This window comes from Heterodontus francisci, chromosome 10 (genome assembly GCF_036365525.1).
Source record: "Heterodontus francisci isolate sHetFra1 chromosome 10, sHetFra1.hap1, whole genome shotgun sequence".
Classification (NCBI taxonomy): Eukaryota; Metazoa; Chordata; class Chondrichthyes; order Heterodontiformes; family Heterodontidae; genus Heterodontus; species Heterodontus francisci.
In genome coordinates, this window is record NC_090380.1 from 73,104,720 (window position 1) to 73,123,686 (window position 18,967).

The window sequence follows — 18,967 nt, forward strand, 5'->3', positions numbered from 1 at the left end:
TTTGATCCATTCAATATGGAGGTAATTCAGAATCATAGAAATTTACGGCACACAGCAGGCTATTTGGCCCATTGTACCCATGCCAGCTGAAAAAGAGTTATCCAGCCTAATCCCACTTTCTAGCTCTTAGTCCGTAGCCTTGCAGGTTATGGCATTTCAAGTGCATATCCAAGTACAATCAGATCCATATTTATGTCTTAACTTAAACCAATCCTATAAAATGTAATAACAGTGGCTATTGTTATGAAATCTTTGTGTGGAAACTGAGTTCTGTACACCTTGTGTTGTATTTTTGAGACGATCCCTGATTTGGGGCTGGGGTTTTCCAGGTTGGAAGTCAAACCCAGTTAGACAAACAAACAGTCCTGTGATTGAAAAAAAAAGGTTGTTTTTTTTTACCAAGGAGATGTGACTGTAGGTTTTAGTTCCAGTTTTAAGAAAACACTACAGTGTTAAGCCAGGGAAAAAAAGCTGTGTGAGTTTCACAAGAAGCCAGCTGAAAAGCTGCAAAGCTGGGTGTTGTTTTAACAGTCTCCGAGGGCTGCTGACCTGGGGTGGTGGGGGGAAGCTAAGAGCTGTTCGCTTTAAAAGGATAAGCTCTTTGAATTGGAACCTGTTTTCTGGTAGCTGACTCTTGGAAGATACAAGGTGCTATCATTGTCTTTGGTGAATGAAAGAGCGATCCGTGAAGCTACACCACCAGGACTGTTGTGAGAAAAACCACGGAAGTTCTGAAGGGTGCACAGTTTTGATGAGATTCGAATTGCAGAGAAACTGCCATTGGGTGGAAGCTGGCATTTGCATCTTGGGGATGCATCTTGCATCAGTCCAAAGAGCTGAAGAACTTTGAGACAGTTTGGCACCACCTTCCTGATAGGACTATTCTGGAGACCTGTAAGGACTACCTTGCCGCATCTCATAGTTAATGCGTAACCTTTAAGATATATATCGATCGTGATTTAATCGTTAATTCATGTTTAATTTATATCGGTTTTGGATTGAGTGTTAAAGTAAAATTTATAAAAGTGAAATCTAGTCCATTTGTTTTTTGTTTCCTAAATGGGGCCAGTCGGTGGATTTGATTCTTTTCATTTGTTGGTGATCTTCACAGGGATCATAACACTATATTTAAAATATACTTTATCTCTACCTGTTAGTATTTTGGACCATACTGGATTCATATTTAAAAAGCTTTTGTGGATCCTCTAACTTGTGCTTTCTTAAACTCTCAGTGAGGGCACTTCAAAAATATTCAGCTAACATTTCTGCTTGTGGAGTACCTGCAAGATTTTGCATTATAGAAGTAACATTCTGCTGTAGCAATTCTGCTGAATATTAATATTCACCATGTCAATGGAGGTGAAGTCTTGTAAAAATGTTCTGAACACTCAAATTAACCAAGAAATGGAAGTACATATTAATCTTTCGTAGAATGGAACAATAAAACACAATTATGCAAACAATACCTCCAAGTGTGATCAAATGCAGAAAGCACTGAGAGATACTACAGCCTTCTACTTATTCAAAATTGGAAATGTTCTTTGAAGTCACTGCCAAGACTTTTGTCAGGTTTATAAATTTCCAATTTTCCAGCTAATTATAATTTGTCTCTGGCCTGAAGGTCCATCTGGTTGGAGAATTGGGTATTAAAATCTTTACATAAAAGATGGAGTGGCAGATGTAAAACCATCATATTAGCTTTGCATAATTTTAGTATTAAGCTAATGCAGATGAAACAATTAAAGCAATTTACTTCACACTGAAAGAACTTACAGAATGGAGACTCATCAAGGGAATGGGTCTTGTTTATTTACTTTGGTGGTGTCCAGTGGTTTGCCTCGTTCATAGAACAACAACAGCAAAGAAAGACTTGCATTTATATATGTTTTACACAACCTCATGATGTTCTAAAGCACTTTAAAACTAATGAAGGGCAATAAGGTGGCAGATGGAGAATAATGTGGGGAAGTGTTAAGTTATTCACTTTGGCAGTAAGAATAGAAAAAGAATATGTTTCAAAAGACATGAAACTTATAAATGTTGATGTTCAGTGGACTTGGGTGTATTCATACAAGGAACACAGTAAGTCAGCATGCATGCCAGCAATTAGGAAAGCAAATAACATGTTGGCCTTTATTACAAGGGGATTGGAGCACAAAAATAAGGAAGTCTTGCTACAATTGTACAGGGCTTTGGTGAGACCACACCTGGAGAACTGTGTGCAGTTTTGGTCTCCATATCTGAGAAAGGATATACTTGCCTTGGAGGCGGCACAGCAAAGGTTCACTAGATTGGCCCCTGTGATGAGAGGGTTGTCCTATGATGTGAGGCTGAGTAAATTGGGCCTATACTCTCTGGAGTTTAGAAGAATGAGAGATGATTTCATTGAAACATATAAGATTCTGAAAGGGCTTGACAGGGTAGACACTGAAAGGTTGTTTCCCCTGGCTGGGGCATCTAGAGCACGGGGGCACAGTCTCAGGATAAGGGGCCGATCATTTAGGACTGAGATGAGGAGAAATTTATTTACTCAAAAGGTTGTGGATCTTTGGAATTCTCTACCCCAGAGGATTGTGGATACTCCATCATTGAATATATATAAGGCTGAGATAGACAGATTTTTGGTCACTCAGGGAATCAAGGGATATGGGAAACAGATGGAAAATGGAGTTGAGGCAGAAGATCAGCCATGATTGTACTGAATGGCGGAGCAGGCTTGAGGGGATGTATGGTCTGCTCCTGCTCTTATTTCTTATGTTCTTATGTTCTAAGTACTTTTAAAGCGTAGTCACTATTGTAATGGAAACGCAGCAGCCAATTTATGTAGAGCAAGCTCCCACAAACAGCAATGTGCTAATGACCAGATAATCTGTTCTAGTGCTACTAATTGTGGGATAAATATTGGCCAGGACACCAGGGATAGCTCCCCTATAATAAAAGCAAAATACTGCAGATGCTGGAAATCTGAAATAAAAACAAGAAATGCTGGAAATACTCGGCAGGTCTGGCAGCATCTGTGGAGAGAGAAGCAGAGTTAACATTTCAGGTCAGTGACCCTTCATCATAACTGGTAAATGGGATAACTCCCCTGCTGTTTATCAAAATAGTGCCATGAGATCTTTTACGTCCACCCGAGAGAGGAGACAGGGCATTGGTTTAACAACTCATCCAAAAGATGTCATCTCTGACAGTGCAGCCCTACCTCAGTACTACACTGGAATGTCAGCCTACACCTTTGTGCTTAAGTCCCTGATTGGTTCTTTGAGATCATTTCTACCATGCACTTAATATAAATTTATGTCACACTATGCCCTTGAGATTCAGGGAATCTATCTAATCGTGGTCCTGAATATGAGTTGATTGATTTTAACTTCACTTTTATTCGGACTAAGGGTCACTTTTTCCCAGTCTGGAAGACCAATGGGTGAGCTCACATAGTATAATATTACTAACAGATGTATTCAGATGAAATTCCTCTCTTTCCTATTCAAAGAAAGTTAAGAGCAGAAAAACAGTACTGATATTGCATAGTGCAATTTCAACTTATGAATCAATGATTTCTTGATTTTCCTTTGAAAATTGCATGAACTCTTCAAAGCAAATTTGAAATTCATAAAAAGACAGGGGGCGATGTTCGATAGTTAAGAACAATTTGAATTTAGTCTAAGTTTGGCCTACCATTCTTTCAAGAGCTAGCATAAGGGAATGCAAGTATTTATTGTTCAGAATTACTGAAAGAATATTTGAGTTGATTGAAAATCATTGGGTTGCATACAGAGCTCAGGAAATTAGTTTGAATTGTTGATCACTAAGACATCTTTGGACAGTGTATTTTTCGAGTTTGGGTAGTGTATAATCTTCACAATGTGTTGCAAATGGATGTGGTATCCTCACCTTTGGTTGTGGTGTGTTAACATGCCTTTAATGTCAATGCTTACAGCAATAAATTATTATTTACGTCCATTTCAATAAGTTTACTATGTTATAAGTAAGCCTACAGACTTTATTATTTATTATTAGCTAATTCAGTTATGGATCTGCATATATGTACGTCTGCTGAGTTATGCTCACCGAGTGATACCATCAGCAAAAATCAAGAATTATGTGATTGAGCTACTTTTATGTTATATATATTTCCTCCACACAAGATCAGATGGCAGGTTGTTCAACCTTGCCCGTCTAAGAGTGAAGACCAAAGTATGGAAAGTCTTCATCAGGGAACTCCTCTTTGCTGACGATGCTGCATTAACATCTCACACTGAAGAGTGTCTGCAGAGACTCATCGACAGGTTTGCGGCTGCCTGCATCGAATATAGCCTAACCATCAGCCTCAAGAAAACGAACATCTTAGGACAGGACGTCACAAATGCCCCATCCATAAATATCGGCGACCACACTCTGGAAGTGGTTCAAGAGTTCACCTACTCTTCACCTCACAACTATCACCAGTAACCTGTCTCTCGATGCAGAAATCAACAAGCGCATGGGAAAGGCTTCCACTGCTATGTCCAGACTGGCCAAGAGAGTGTTGGAAAATGGCGCACTGACATGGAACACAAAAGTCCGAGTGTATCAAGCCTGTGTCCTCAGTACCTTGCTCTATGGCAGCAAGGCCTGGACAACGTATGCCAGCCAAGAGCGACGTCTCAATTCATTCCATCTTCGCTGCCTCCGGAGAATCCTTGGCATCAGGTGGCAGGACCGTATCTCCAACACAGAAGTCCTGGAGGCGGCCAACATCCTCAGCATATACACCCTACTAAGCCAGCGGCGCCTGAGATGGCTTGGTCATGTGAGCCGCATGGAAGATGGCAGGATCCCCAAGGACATTGTACAGCGAGCTCGTCACTGGTATAAGACCCACCGGCCGTCCTTGTCTCTGCTTTAAAGATGTCTGCAAATGCGACATGAAGTCCTGTGACATTGATCACAAGTCGTGGGAGTCAGTTGCCAGCGATCGCCAGAGCTGGCGGGCAACCATAAAGGCGGGGCTAAAGCGTGGTGAGTCGAAGAGACTTAGCAGTTGGCAGGAAAAAAGTCAGAAGCGCAAGGAGAGAGCCAACTGTGTAACAGCCCTGTCAACCAATTTTATCTGCAGCACCTGTGGATGAGTCTGCCGCTCTAGAATTGGCCTTTATAGCCACTCCAGGCGCTGCTTCACGAACCACTAACCACCTCCAGGCGCTTACCCATTGTCTCTTGAGACAAGGAGGCCAAAGAAAGAAAGATAATTATGGAACAAATTAATTTTGGCTTGAAATGCTGAATCTGTGTGAACTTCAAAATGTTGGAGAATATATCAAAAAATACAATTTCCTTAGCGACATTTCCCCAGACCAACTTAGAAAATACATTTTGCACCATCAGAGCTTGCTTCTCTCTTCAAAATGTCTGATTCCACCAATGTAAAAATTGCACTGTTATGTAAATTTTCCTCCTGTAATAATATTGATGGAATTTTGGGTGCAGCAGCAGCTTAATTTCTGACAAGTTCATCTCCCACTGCACTCCCATTGTAACTACATCTTTTTGCATGTCACATGCAAGAGTATTGGGATTTCAGTTTCACAGAAAACAAACTGAATTGTGTAATGTGATCCCAAAACACGAGTAATTATTCTGAAATCCAAAGTAATAATGTATTCAGTCACCTAGAAGCAGGAGCATTGGTCACAGGCCTTTATTAAGGGTTGTTTTTCAGTTGTAATTTGTTTTAGAGCTGTCAGCTTTTTGTGTTGTGCCAACTTTTTTCAAGCAATTCATCAAGTTTTCCAGGTTTGTATGGATAATTCAGCACAGATCAAGAATTAACCTTAGGAGTTTGTATAAATCATTTTTACTGTGTACTTTTATTGTATACAATATACCCACACAATAATTTACCTGAGACTTAGGTAACTCACTTGTCGTTGTGCAGTCCACAACAGGTTTATTTTTCCTTAAGTCACCAAACCACTATAATGGGTGCCACTTGTACATATTACAGAATCGGAGTCTAACAGCACAGGAGGAGGCCACAGGGCCCATTGCTGTTCTCTAAAAGAGCTACCGACTGTGTTACATTCCTTGCTCTTCCCCACACCCTTTTTTTTTTATCGCAAACTCCCAGCAGATCATTCAGCATCTGTGAAGACAATAGATTAATTCGCATTTCGGGTGAGGATTCTACGTCGAGGTTCATACGTCAACTCATCTGTTCTCTGCAGTGATGCTGACGCGTGCTGAGTGCTTTCCAGCATTTTCTGCTTTCTGTTCCACATTTCCAGCATCTGCAGATTTTGTTTTTAAACTTTTTACTTGCCATTTAAATATACTCGGCACGTCTGCCTCTACCGACATATGACAGTATGTTTCTGCTGTTCCGTACTCAGTCAGCGGTCTTGCAATGCTATGAAAGGTGCAAGTCTGAATTTGATGCAAAGCTGGAAGTATCTTAAAACAATGCTGAGCTGGACCTAGATGACAGGGGTGATGGGGTGGGGGAAAAAGAGCGCGCTGCCTGGCATGCGCAGAGGCAGACCCCAGGAGGGGGCGGGGCAAGGCTGGGCTGGATCACCCCCTCCCCCACGCCTGCTGTGGGGCGGCGCATGCGCAGTGCCGCTGTACCTGAGCTCCCGGCGAGCGGTGAGGGACGTTGACGGTTGGAGGCTGTGGGGTGTGCGGGATTGGACCTGACCGGACGGATGTTGGTGGCCCGGCGGTTTCCGGGCTACCCGCGACGGGGAGATATCTAACGGTGCAGTTGGTGCGATATCAAATACCGAGGGCAGGCTCCTTGTTTGGCAGCTGGTCTTCGCGGTTGCTGCAGGATGTCGAGCCCGGCGCTGCTGCCGGTGTCGAGCCGTCGCTTGGCGTCTCTGAACCCGAGCTCGCCCGTCTCCTTCTACCCGCATCACAGAGCCACCCTGCGGCTGTCGGAGAAATTCATCCTCCTGCTCATCCTCAGCGCCTTCATTACCCTCTGTTTCGGGGCCATCTTCTTTTTGCCCGACTCCTCCAAGCACAGGCGCTTCGACTTGGGGCTGCAGGACGTCCTCATCCCCCATGTCGAGCGGGGCAGGCCGGCGGGACGGGACGGCAGTGCCGGGCCACGCGGCGGCGGAGTTATGGTGCATGGAGGCGGGGAGGAGCATCAGCACCGACACAGGTACTGGGGCTGGTGGGGAAACAGCAACTGTCCCATCTTCACCCGAGTTCCACTCAGTTAGATTTGGTTGGAAAACAGATTTGTTCCATTTACAAACCCGGTGCCCGAGTAATTGTTTTATTTTGTACAGAGAGCCAAAAACAAAGTAGTAGTGGGGGAGTGAGTGGGTGGGGGGCGAACTGCAGCTTTAGAGTGGCCAGGAGCGAAAGATGCGTAGATTCTTTTTCCTCTTCGGAAAAGTTGAAATGATTTTAAGTAAAAGGCAACGCCGATTATTCAGCTTGTTATCGAGCCAGTTAATGTAGGCTTGATAGCATTACAGAAATACCACGCACACACGATTGAACCCTTTAGGTCTTGTCCAGGTTGCTTCGGGCTTTCATCAGTTATGGGAGAAACGTTAAGAATGAGCTTTAGGGTCGATAAGTGAGCTAGTTTGCAGATTCATCGGGAAAGGTTACGTTTTCAAACCCGAATCTCGCCTCTAATGAGTGACATTTGCCGGGCCTGGGATATTGTTACAGGGAAAGTAATACTGTAATCTTTGCTTTTTCCCTAGTAGTTATCAGGGATTCACATCATCATCAAGTTCTTTCACCCAGTTTAATGACAATAATGTAAACAAAACATTTTAAAACTAGGTTGGAAGATGCCGCATTGATATAGGGTTACTATTTTGATGCATTTAAGGGGAAGCTATACAAGTACACGAGGCAGAAAGGAATAGAAGAATATGTTGATAGGGTAAGATGAAATAAATAATAGGAAGCTGGTATGGAACATCGGCATAAGATCGAATAGCCTGTTTCTGTGCTGTAAATTCTATGTAATTGTGATAATAGTTTGTTACCCGCAAAGATGGTCCAATTATCTGTATCCATTCTAACTGGTCACTAGTACTTAAAAGTTGCTAACTTCTACTTTTCTGGGATAAGGCTGTTTAGTTCTTAGCTGGTCAGTTTTTACATATGTGTTGCTGTAAAATTGTGATTTACTGATTTAAGTTTTGTCTGTTAGTATCCCAATAGAATTCCTGCAAGTTGACTCATGCTGTCAGTAACTGTCTGCTTTTAATATTTTGTTAGTAAATAGTCGTTTGGTAGTACAGAACTTGAGTATTGCTGAAAACAGAGACATTTTGTCGAAGCTTTTTATCTTGCACTCATCAGAACAATTCGACTAAAATTATCACAGTTACATAGAACAATGTAAGCAACAGATTTATGCTGTATGAGAAGAGAGTCATAGATTTAAAATTGTCACTTGTACTGATCCTAAATATCATTCTTAACATTTTCCCCAAAGTTGTTGACAGTTTATAAGATATTGTCACTGGCCACTTTGTACCACATTTTAAGGATTTATTTTATAGTTTTGTTTTAGTAATTGGAATATTTGGTTTTGAGAGCAATCACAAGAAAATGTCATCATTTTACTGTTTACTTCTATTCTGTTTCCCTCATTATTTTGTTATGGCATTTGTACTCTTTCAAGGCCTTTTCCAGAATCAGTCTTTCTATTAAGCTTTTTAAATTTTGGTGCATTAGTGAAAAATTTACTTTATGCAACCTTTGATTTCCTCCCCCTGTCTTCTTCCTTGTCATAGGGCATTCTGAGCTGCTGAGCATGAAAGTGGCTAGTTCTAACTACCAGTGTTGGACACGGAGGGGGAGTCATTTGTCATGAATTATGTAACAGTGGCAGTGAGGTCCTTCCTATGGATTTTCTGGTTCCTCATCTGCATAAAGACAACTGGCCTTCTAGTCAGTGCTTCTCTAAGCCGCACTGCACAGAGTGTTGAGTGGAATGTGAAAATGAACCTGCTTTCCCAATCCATAGCATTATTTCTTATTATTCAAATATATGGTGCTATTCCTGTCATAATGGCAAATTTATTTAAGCAGTACATAAGAACTAGGAGTAGGCAATTCAGCCCCTCGAGCCTGCTCCGCCATTCAATACGATCATGGCTGATCTCATCTCGGCCTCAACTCCACTTTCCTGCCCATTCTCCATAACCCTTCAACCCATTACTGATTAAAAATCTGTCTATCTCCTCAAATTTACTCAATGTCCCGGCATCCACCACACTCGGGTAGGGAATTCCACAGACTCACGATCCTTGGAGAGAAGTAATTTCTCCTCATCTCTGTTGTAAATCAGCTACCCCTTATCCTAAAACTATAGAACTCTCATTCTAGATTGCCCCACCAGAGGAAACATCCTCTTTCCGTCTACTTTGTCAATCCCCTTAATCATCTTATATACCTCAATTAGATCTCCTCTCATTCTTCTAAACTCCAGAGAGTAGAAACCTAAACTGCTCAATCTCTGGAATCAATCTAGTGAACCTCCTCTGAACTGCCTCCAATGCAACTACATCCTTTTTCAAGTCAGGGGACCAAAACTGTATGCAGTACTCCAGGTGTGGTCTCACTAATGCCTTGTACAGTTACAGCAACACTTCCCTACTTTTATACTCTATTCCTTTAGCAATAAATGCCACAATTCCATTTGCCTCCTTATTAGTTGCTGTACCTTCATACTAGTTTTCAGCAAATCATGCACGAGGACACCCAGATCCCTCTGCACCGAAGCACTCTGAAGTTTCTCTCCATTTAGATAATTTGTCTTCTATTCTTCTGACCAAAGTTAAGGGAATTACTTCTAACAGTTACTTTTAATGATTCATCACTTGTAACTGGTATCTAAAATAGCACAAAAGGAGGCATTTCACCTCATTGAACCTGTGCTGATGTTAGCTCTTCAATTGGAAATATCCCATATCCCATTTTATTTTTCCTTTTCAAATACTTATCCAATTTTATTTAAAATGGTATATTCTCTGCCTCACTAGTCATTTTTACTGAAGCATTGCATATTCTAATAATCAGATGTAAAAACTTCTCCATTCAGTCATGCAATAATCCTAAAAATGCAGCCTCTCATTATGAATTCACCAACCATCTTCCACTGTTTTACCTTCTCAATGCCTTTCATAATCTACAACACTTTTTATTTGATTTTTAAAAAAACTTTTCTGTTTCGTTAACAATATTATGATTTTTTCATTACTTTCTCATAATGTTCAAGATTCATATTTATACAGTGCCTTTTACAGCTTCAGGTTGTTCCAAAGTGGTTCATAATCACTTCATTATATTTTCAAGTGTAGTCCCTGTTGGTTTTTGTAGGAAAATACAGTGACAGTATGCATACAGCAAAGTTCCACAGATAGCAATGCGATGGTTGGCTGGTTGATCAGTTTTGATGGTGTTGGTTGAAGGATGAATGTTTATCAGGATACTGGAAGGACTCTCACTTCAAAAAACAAGACATCGGAGTTTTTCATGCCTATCTGTAGGCAGATAGACCTCAGTTCAGTATGTTATCTTAAAAATAGAACTCTGACCTTAACAGTACTGCACTGAAGTTTATGCCTAAATTATGTTTGCAACTGCTGCATCGTCCATCAAAATCACAATTTTGAGTCCAAAAAGTATGGCACTGAGTGAAACCGAGCTAACTGTTATAATTTTTCATTCCCGGTATAATTCTAATGAATGTTCACTGCATACTTTCTGTGGCCCCTAAATTTCAATGATGGATACAAAGAACTGAGCACAATACTTCATCTCTAGTCTGATGAATGTCTTTTACAAATTCAATATAATTTCCTTTGCTATTTTTATATTCAGTGCCTTTATCCATAAAATCTGTCTGAGGCTGCACCAGACTGTTTGCAACCTTGGTGTCATATTTGACCCCAAGGCTAGCTTCCAACCACATAGCCACACCTAGGACTGCCTATTTCAACCTCCTTAGTATCTCCTGATTCCACTCCAGCCTCAGCTCATTTGCTGATTCCCTCATTTCGTCTTTTATTACCTCTACACCTGACTATTCCAAGGCACTCCTGGCAGGCCTCCCACATTCTACCCTCTATATAGTTGAGGTCTTCCAAAACTCTGCTGTTCTTTGACTAAGATTTTGGTCATCTGCCCTGACATCACCTAATGGAGCTCAGTGGCAAATTTTGCTTTCTAGCTCTCCTGTGATGCACTTTGGGGCATTTTATTTTGTTAAAGGTGCTATATAAATACAACTTCTTGTAAAATACTGAATCCTGTTTGCATTTTATTATAAGAACATAGAAACGGGATCATAGGGAATAGGAGCAGGAGTAGTTCATTCGACCCGTTGCGTCTCCTCTGCCATTCAGACTGATCATGGCTGATCATCTATCTCTATGCCATTTCTCTCCACTAACCCCATATCCCTTGAAGTCATTAGTATCCTGAAATCTTTCGATTTCTGTCTTGAACATGCTCAATGATTGAGCTTCCACAGCCCTCTGGGGCAGAGAATTCTACAGATTCACCACCCTCTGAGTAAAGAAGTTCCCCCTCATCTCAGTCTTAAATGGCCTACCTCTTATTCTGAGAGTGTATCCCCTTGTTCTGGACTCGCCAGTCAGAGGAAACATCCTATTTACACCTGCCCTGTCACGCCCTGTCAAAAGAAATTTTGTAAGTTTTTTAATGAGATCCCCTCTCATTCTTAACTTGAGAGAATATAGGCCCAGGTTCTACAGTCTCTCCTCATAAGACAAGCCGGCCATCCCAGGGATTAGTCTGGTAAACCTCCGTTGCACTCCCTCTATGGCAAGTATATCCTTCCTTAAATAAGGAGACCAAAACTGTAGACAGTACTCCAGGTTTGGTCTCACCAAGGCTTTATACGATTACGGCAAGACGTCTTTACTCCTCTACTCATCCCCTTGCAATAAAGGCCAACATAGCCATTTGCCTTCTTAATTGCTTGCTGCATCTGCATATGAGCTTTTAGTGACTCATGAACAAGGACACCCAGGTCTCTTTGGTCATCAACACATCCCAACCTGTCACCATTTAAGAAATACTCTGCCTTTCTGTTTTTTCTACCAAAGTGGATCACTTCACACTTATTCATATTGTATTGGACCTGCCATGTTCTTCCCCATTCATTTAGCCTGTCCAAATCCCCTTGAAGCCTCCTAGCATCCTCCTCACAACTTAAATTCCCACCTAGTTTTGTGTCATCAGCAAATTTGGAAATATTACAATTGTTCCCCATATCCAAATCATTTATATAGATTGTCAACAGCTGTGGCCCCAGCACTGATCCTTGCGGTACACCTGCCATCCTGAAAATGATCCATTTATAGAGTCATAGAGTTGTACAGCATAGAAACAAGCCCTTCGGCCCACCACGTCCATGCCGACCATAATGCCTATCTATACTGATCCCACCTGCCTGCATTAATTCCATATACCTCTATGCCTTGCTCATTCAAGTACCTGTCCAGATGCCTCTTACATGTCGCTACTGTTCCTGCTTTCGCCACCTCCTCAGGCAGCTCATTCCAGATGCCCACTATTCTTTGTGTGAAAAATTTGCCCCTTTGATCCCTTTTAAACCACCTCCCTCTCACATTAAATCTATGCCCTCTAGTTTTAGTCACCCCTACCATGGGAAACAGACTCTGGCTATCTACCCTATCTTTGCCTCTCATAATTTTATGTACCTCTATCATGTCCCCTCTCAGCCTCCTTCGCTTCAGGGAAAACAGACCCAGCCTGTCCAATCTCTCTTTATAACTCAAGCCCTCCAAACCAGGCAACATCCTTGTGAATCTTTTCTGCACCCTCTCTAGCTTAATCAGATCCTTGCTGTTGTGCGACGACCAGAACTGCACACAGTACTCCAAATGTGGCCTAACCAACGTTATGTACAACTGTAACATGATGTCCCAACTCTTGTACTCAATGCCTCAGCTGATGAAGGCGAGCATGCCATACGCCGCCTTCACCACCCTGTTTACCTGTGTTGCCACTTTCAGGGAACGATGTACTTGCACCCCAAGGTCTCTCTGCTCAACAACACTCCCCAGGGCCCTGCCATTTACTGTATATGTCCTGCCCTGGTTGAACTTCCCAAAATGCATCATTTCACACTTGGCCGCGTTAAATTCCATTTGCCACTCCCTTGCCCACTTTCCCAGTTGATCTATATCCTGTTGTAACCTTAGACAACCTTCTTCACTGTCCACTATACCACCAATTTTGGTGTCATCTGCAAACTTACTAATCATGCCCCCCACATTCACATCCAAGTCATTAATATATATAACAAAAAACAGAGGGCCCAGCACCCGTCCCTGCGGCACACCACTGGTCACCGGCCTCCAATCTGAAAAACAACCCTCCACTATCACCCTCTGCCTCCTATCACCAAGCCAATTTTGTATCCAATTTGCTAGCTCACCGTGGATCCCATGTGTTCGAACCTTCTGGACCAGCCTACCATGCGGGACCTTGTCAAAGGCCTTGCTAAAGTCCATGTAGACAACGTCCATTGCCCTGCCCTCGTCAATCCTCTTGGTCACCTCCTCGAAAAACTCAATCAAATTCGTGAGACATGATTTCCCACGCACAAAGCCATGCTGACTATCCCTAATCAGACCATCCCTTTCCAGATGCATATAAATCCTGTCTCTCAGAATCCCTTCCAATAACTTTCCCACCACTGATGTAAGGCTCACCAGCCTGTAGTTCCCTGGCTTATCCCTGCTGCCCTTCTTAAATAAAGGCACAACATTAGCTATCCTCCAGTCTTCCAGTACCTCACCCGTGACTAACGATGATACAAAAATCTCTGCCAGGGCCCCAGCAATCTCCTCCCTTGCTTCCCAGAGCATCCTAGGATACACCTGGTCAGGCCCTGGGGATTTATCCACCTTAATGCGCTTCAAAACCTCCAACACCACCTCCTTTGTAATGTTGATATGCTCCAGGATATCGGTTTTACTCACTAGCTTCCATGACCTTCTGCACGGTAAATACGGACGAGAAATATTCATTTAAGACCTCGCCCATTTCACATAGATTGCCACACTGATTCTTAAGGGGACCTACTCTCTCCCTAGCTACCCTTTTACTCTTAATATGCTTATAGAATCTTTTAGGATTCTCCTTTATCTTATCTGCCAGGGAAATCTCATGGCCCCTTTTTGCCCTCCTAATTTCCTTCAGTGTAGTCCTACATCCCCTAAACTCCTTGAGGGACTCGCTCGATCCCAGCTGCCTATACCTGACATATGCCTCCTTCTTTGTCCTGACCAGACCCTCAATATCCCTCGTCAACCAAGGTTCCCTAAACTTGCCAGCCTTGCCCTTCCTGCTCTCTGCTTTCCGTCTGTTAACCAATTCTCAATCCACTGCAGTAAATTATCCCCAATTCCATGTGCTCTAATTTTGTTTACTAACCTGTGTGGGACCTTATCAAAAGCCTTCTGAAAATCCAAATACACCACATCTACTGGTTCTCCTTTATCTATGCTACGAGTAACATCCTCAAAAAACACTCCACCATGTTTGCCAAACATGATTTCCCTTCACCAATCCATGTTGACTCTGCCCAATCATATCATTATTTTCCAAATGTCCAGTTATCTCATCCTTTATAATGGATTCTAATATTTTCCCTACTACTGACGTCAAACTAACAGGTCTGTAGTTCCCCATTTTTCTCTCACTCCCCCCCCCTTAAAAATAGTGGGGTTACATTTGCTCCTTCCAGTCTGCAAGAACCCTTCTAGAATCTACAGAATTTTGAAAGATAACCACCAATGCATCCACTATCTCCATAGCATCTCCTTCAATACTGTGGGATGTAGCTCATCTGATCGAGGGGATTTATCAACTTTCAGTCCAATTAATTTTTTGAGTACTACCTCTTTATTGATACTAATTACTTTCAGTTCCTCATTTTTACAAGTCCCTTGGTTCCCTAGTATTTCTGGGAGATTTTCTCTGTCTTCCTCTGTGAAGACAGACACAAAGTAATTTAGTCTCTCTGCCATTTCCTCATTCTCCACCAGAAGCTCTCCTGTCTCCGCCTGCAATTGACCCACATTCATCCTTGCTAATCTTTTCCTTTTTCACATACCTAAAGAAGCTTTTACAGTCCACCTTTATGGTTCAGAGCAGGAGTAGGCCATAAAGCCCCTTGAGCCTGCTCTGCCATTCAATCAGATAATCGCTGAAGTTTTACATCAAATCCACTTTCCTGCCCTATTCCTTGAGGCCAAATATGTTTCAACCTCCGTCTTGTAACTACTCAGTAACTGAGGCGGCATAGCCCTCTTGGGTAGAGAATTCCAAAGTCTCAGCCCGCTGAGTGAAGAAATTTCTTAATTTAGTTTTAAGTGGTCAACCCCTTAGCCTGAGGCTATGACTTCTAACTCTAGACTCTCTAACTATGGGGAAGAGCCTCTCAGCATCTACCTTATTAAGGAAATTTAAATGTTTCAATAAGGTCACCTCTTGCTCATCTAAACTCAGAATATAGGCCCATTCTACTCTCTCTCTCTCCTTAAGTTCAGCACTCACATTCCAGGAAGCAAACTGGTGAACCTTCATGCATCCCCTCTAAGGCAAGTATATCCTTCCTTTGGTAAGGAGATGTAAACTGTGCACAGTACTTCCAAATGTGGTCTCAACAAAGCCCTATATAATTGCAGCAATGCTTCCTTACTCTTGTACTGCAAACCCCTTGCAATAAAGGCTTACATACTATTTGCCTTCCTAATTGCTTGCTGTACCTGCATGTTAACTGTGGGTTGTGGTTGTTGGAGGCCAGTCATCTCAGCCCCAGGAAATCACTGCAGGAGTTCCTCAGAGTTGTGTTCTGGGCCCAACCACCTTCAGCTGCTTCATCAGTCACCTTCCCTCCAATATAAGGTCAGAAGTGGGGATGTTTGTTGATTTTTGCACAGTGCTCAGTAACATTCAGAACTCCTTAGATACTGAAGTAGTCTGTGTTCACATGCAGCAAGACCAGGACAACATTCAGATTTGGGCTAATAAATGGCAAGTAACGTGTGTCACGCAGGAGTCAGGGAATGACCATCTCCAAGAAAGAATACACCCATTTCCCCTTGACATTCACCAGCATTGCCATTGCTGAATCCCCCACCGTCAACATCCTGGAGGTTACCATTGACTGGAAACTTAACTGGACCAGCTATAAATACTGTGGCTATAATAGCAGGTCTGAGGCTGGGAACTCAGCGGTGAGTAACCCATCTCCTGACTCCCCAAAGTTTGTCCACCATCGACAAGGCACAAGTCAGGAATGTGATGGAATACTCTCCACTTGCCTGGATGAGTTCAGATCCAGTAACACTCAAGAAGCTCAGCACCATCCAGAACAAAGCAGCCCACTTGATCAGCCCATCCACCATCTTAAATGTTCACTCCCTTTACCACCAGCACACCTTGGCTGCAGTGTGTGCCATCTGCAAGATACACTGCAGCAACTTGTCACGGTTGCTTCCACAGTACCTTCCAAACCCGCGACCTCCACCACCTCAAAGGACAAGAGCAGCAGACTCATGGGAACACCGCCACCTAGAAGTTCCCCTCCAATACACACACCATCCTGGCCTGGACCTATATTGCCACTCCTTCACTGTCACTGGGTCAAAATCCTGGAACTCTCTCCTTAACTGTTCTGTGGGTGTACCTACACCACATGGACTGTAGCGATTCAAGAAGAATGGCGCACTACCTTTTCAAGGGCAAGGGATGGGCAATAAATGCTGGATTTGCTAGTGATGTTCACATCCCTTGAACGAATAAAATAAAAATTGCCTGTGATTCACGTGCAAGGACAACAAAATCACTTTAATTCCAGTATTTACTATAATTAAAAAAAAACGTGCTCTTCCATTCTTCCTACTAAAGTGGGTAGTTTCACACTTCCTCACATTGTACTCCATCTGCCTCCTTCTTGCCAATCAGTTAACCGTTCTATATCCCTTTGCAGCCTCTTCATCCCCCTCACAGTTTACGTTCCCATCTAGTTTTGTATCATCAGCAAACTTGGATGTAATGCTCTCTGTCCCCTCCTCTAAGTCATTGAAATAAATTTTAAGTAGTTGTGGCCCAAGCATTGATCCACATATTGAGGCACTCCACTGGTTACACCCTTCCATCCTGAAAATGAATTTTGTTTTTTGTCCATTAACCAATCCTTAATCCATGCTAATATATTACCCCCAAACCCATGAGCCCTTGTGTGACACTTTATCAAATGCCTTCTGAAAATCAAAATATAGCACATCCACTGGTTTCCCCTTTTCTTTCCTGCTAGTTACACCGTCAAAAAACTCTTAATGGATTTGTCAAACACAGTTGCCTTTTCATAAATAAAAGCAAAATACTGCGGATGCTGGAAATCTGAAACAAAAACAAGAAATGCTGGAATCACTCAGCAGGTCTGGCAGCATCTGTGGAAAGAGAAGCAGAGTTAACGTGAGAAGAGCAGAACTTCTTCAAGGTAGGCATTCCTGGAAGAGAAGTGGCAGTGAATTAAACACTAAAATAAAAGCAAAATACTGCTTCGGGTCACTGACCCGAAACGTTAACTCTGCTTCTCTTTCCACAGATGCTGCCAGACCTGCTGAGTGATTCCAGCATTTCTTGTTTTTGTGCCTTTTCATAAAGTTGTGTTGAACGTAGAACAGTACAGCACAGTACAGACCCTTCGGCCCATGATGTTGTGCCGAACCTTTAACCTACTCTAAGATCAAACTAACTACCTACCCTTCATTTTACTATCATCCATGTACCTATCTAAGAGTTGCTTAAATGCCCCTAATGTATCTGCTTCTACCACCACCGCTGGCAGCGCATTCCACGCACCCACCACTCTGTGTAAAGAACCCACCTCTGACATCTAGTTTAGAATATTGCGTGCAATTCTGGTCGCCACATTACCAGAAGGACGTGGAGGCTTTGGAGAGGGTACAGAGGAGGTTTACCAGGATGTTGCTTGGTCTGGAGGGCATTAGCTATGAGGAGAGGTTGGAAAAACTCGGATTATTTTCACTGGAACGACGGAGGTGGAGGGGCGACATGATAGAGGTTTACAAAGTTATAAGCGGCATGGACAGAGTGGATAGTCAGAAGCTTTTTCCCAGGGTGGAAGAGTCAGTTACTAGGGGACATAGGTTTAAGGTGAGAGGGGCAAAGTTTAGAGGGGATGTGCGAGGCAAGTCTTTTACACAGAGGATGGTGAGTGACTGGAACTTGCTGCCAGGGGAGGTGGTGGAAGCAGATACGATAGCGACGTTTAAGAGGCATCTTGCCAAATATATGAATAGGAAGGGAATAGAGGGATACGGGCCCCGGAAGTGCAGAAGGTTTTAGTTTAGACAGGCATCAAGATTGGCGCAGGCTTGGAGGGCCGAATGGCCTGTTCCTGTGCTGTACTGTACTGTTCTTTGACATCTCCCCGAAACCTTCCTCCAATCACCTTAAAATTATGCCCCCTGGTGATAGCCCTTTCCACCCTGGGAAAAAGTCTCTGACTATCCACTCTATCTATGCCTCTCATCATCTTGTACACCTCTATCAAGTCACCTCTCATCCTTCTTCGCTCCAATGAGAAAAGCCCTAGCTCCCTCAATCTTTCTTCGTAGGACATGCCCTCCAGTCCAGGCAGCATCCTGGTAAATCTCCTCTGCACCCTCTCTAAAGCTTCCACATCCTTCCTATAATGAGGCGACCAGAACTGAACACAATATTCCAAGTGTGGTCGAACCAGGGCCTTATAGAGCTGCAGCATAACCTCGCGGCTCTTAAACTCAATCCCCCTGTTAATGAAAGCCAACGCACCATACGCCTTCTTAACAACCCTATCAACCTGGGTGGCAACTTTGAGCAATCTATGGACATGGACCCCAAGATCCCTCTGTTCCTCCACACTACCAAG

General features: G+C 42.9%; 1 protein-coding gene across 1 annotated transcript in view; it reads left to right on the forward strand.

Annotated features, from left to right (window-relative positions):
* Window positions 1–6,575: 6,575 nt before the first annotated feature.
* The window catches only part of man1a2 (mannosidase, alpha, class 1A, member 2), a 168,879-nt gene continuing 156,487 nt past the window's right edge, over window positions 6,576–18,967 (forward strand). Inside the window, exon 1 of the mRNA XM_068040743.1 lies at window positions 6,576–7,147. Within this exon, the coding sequence (XP_067896844.1) occupies window positions 6,810–7,147 (338 nt within the window). The 5' untranslated portion in view covers window positions 6,576–6,809. The remainder of the gene's footprint in view (window positions 7,148–18,967) is intronic.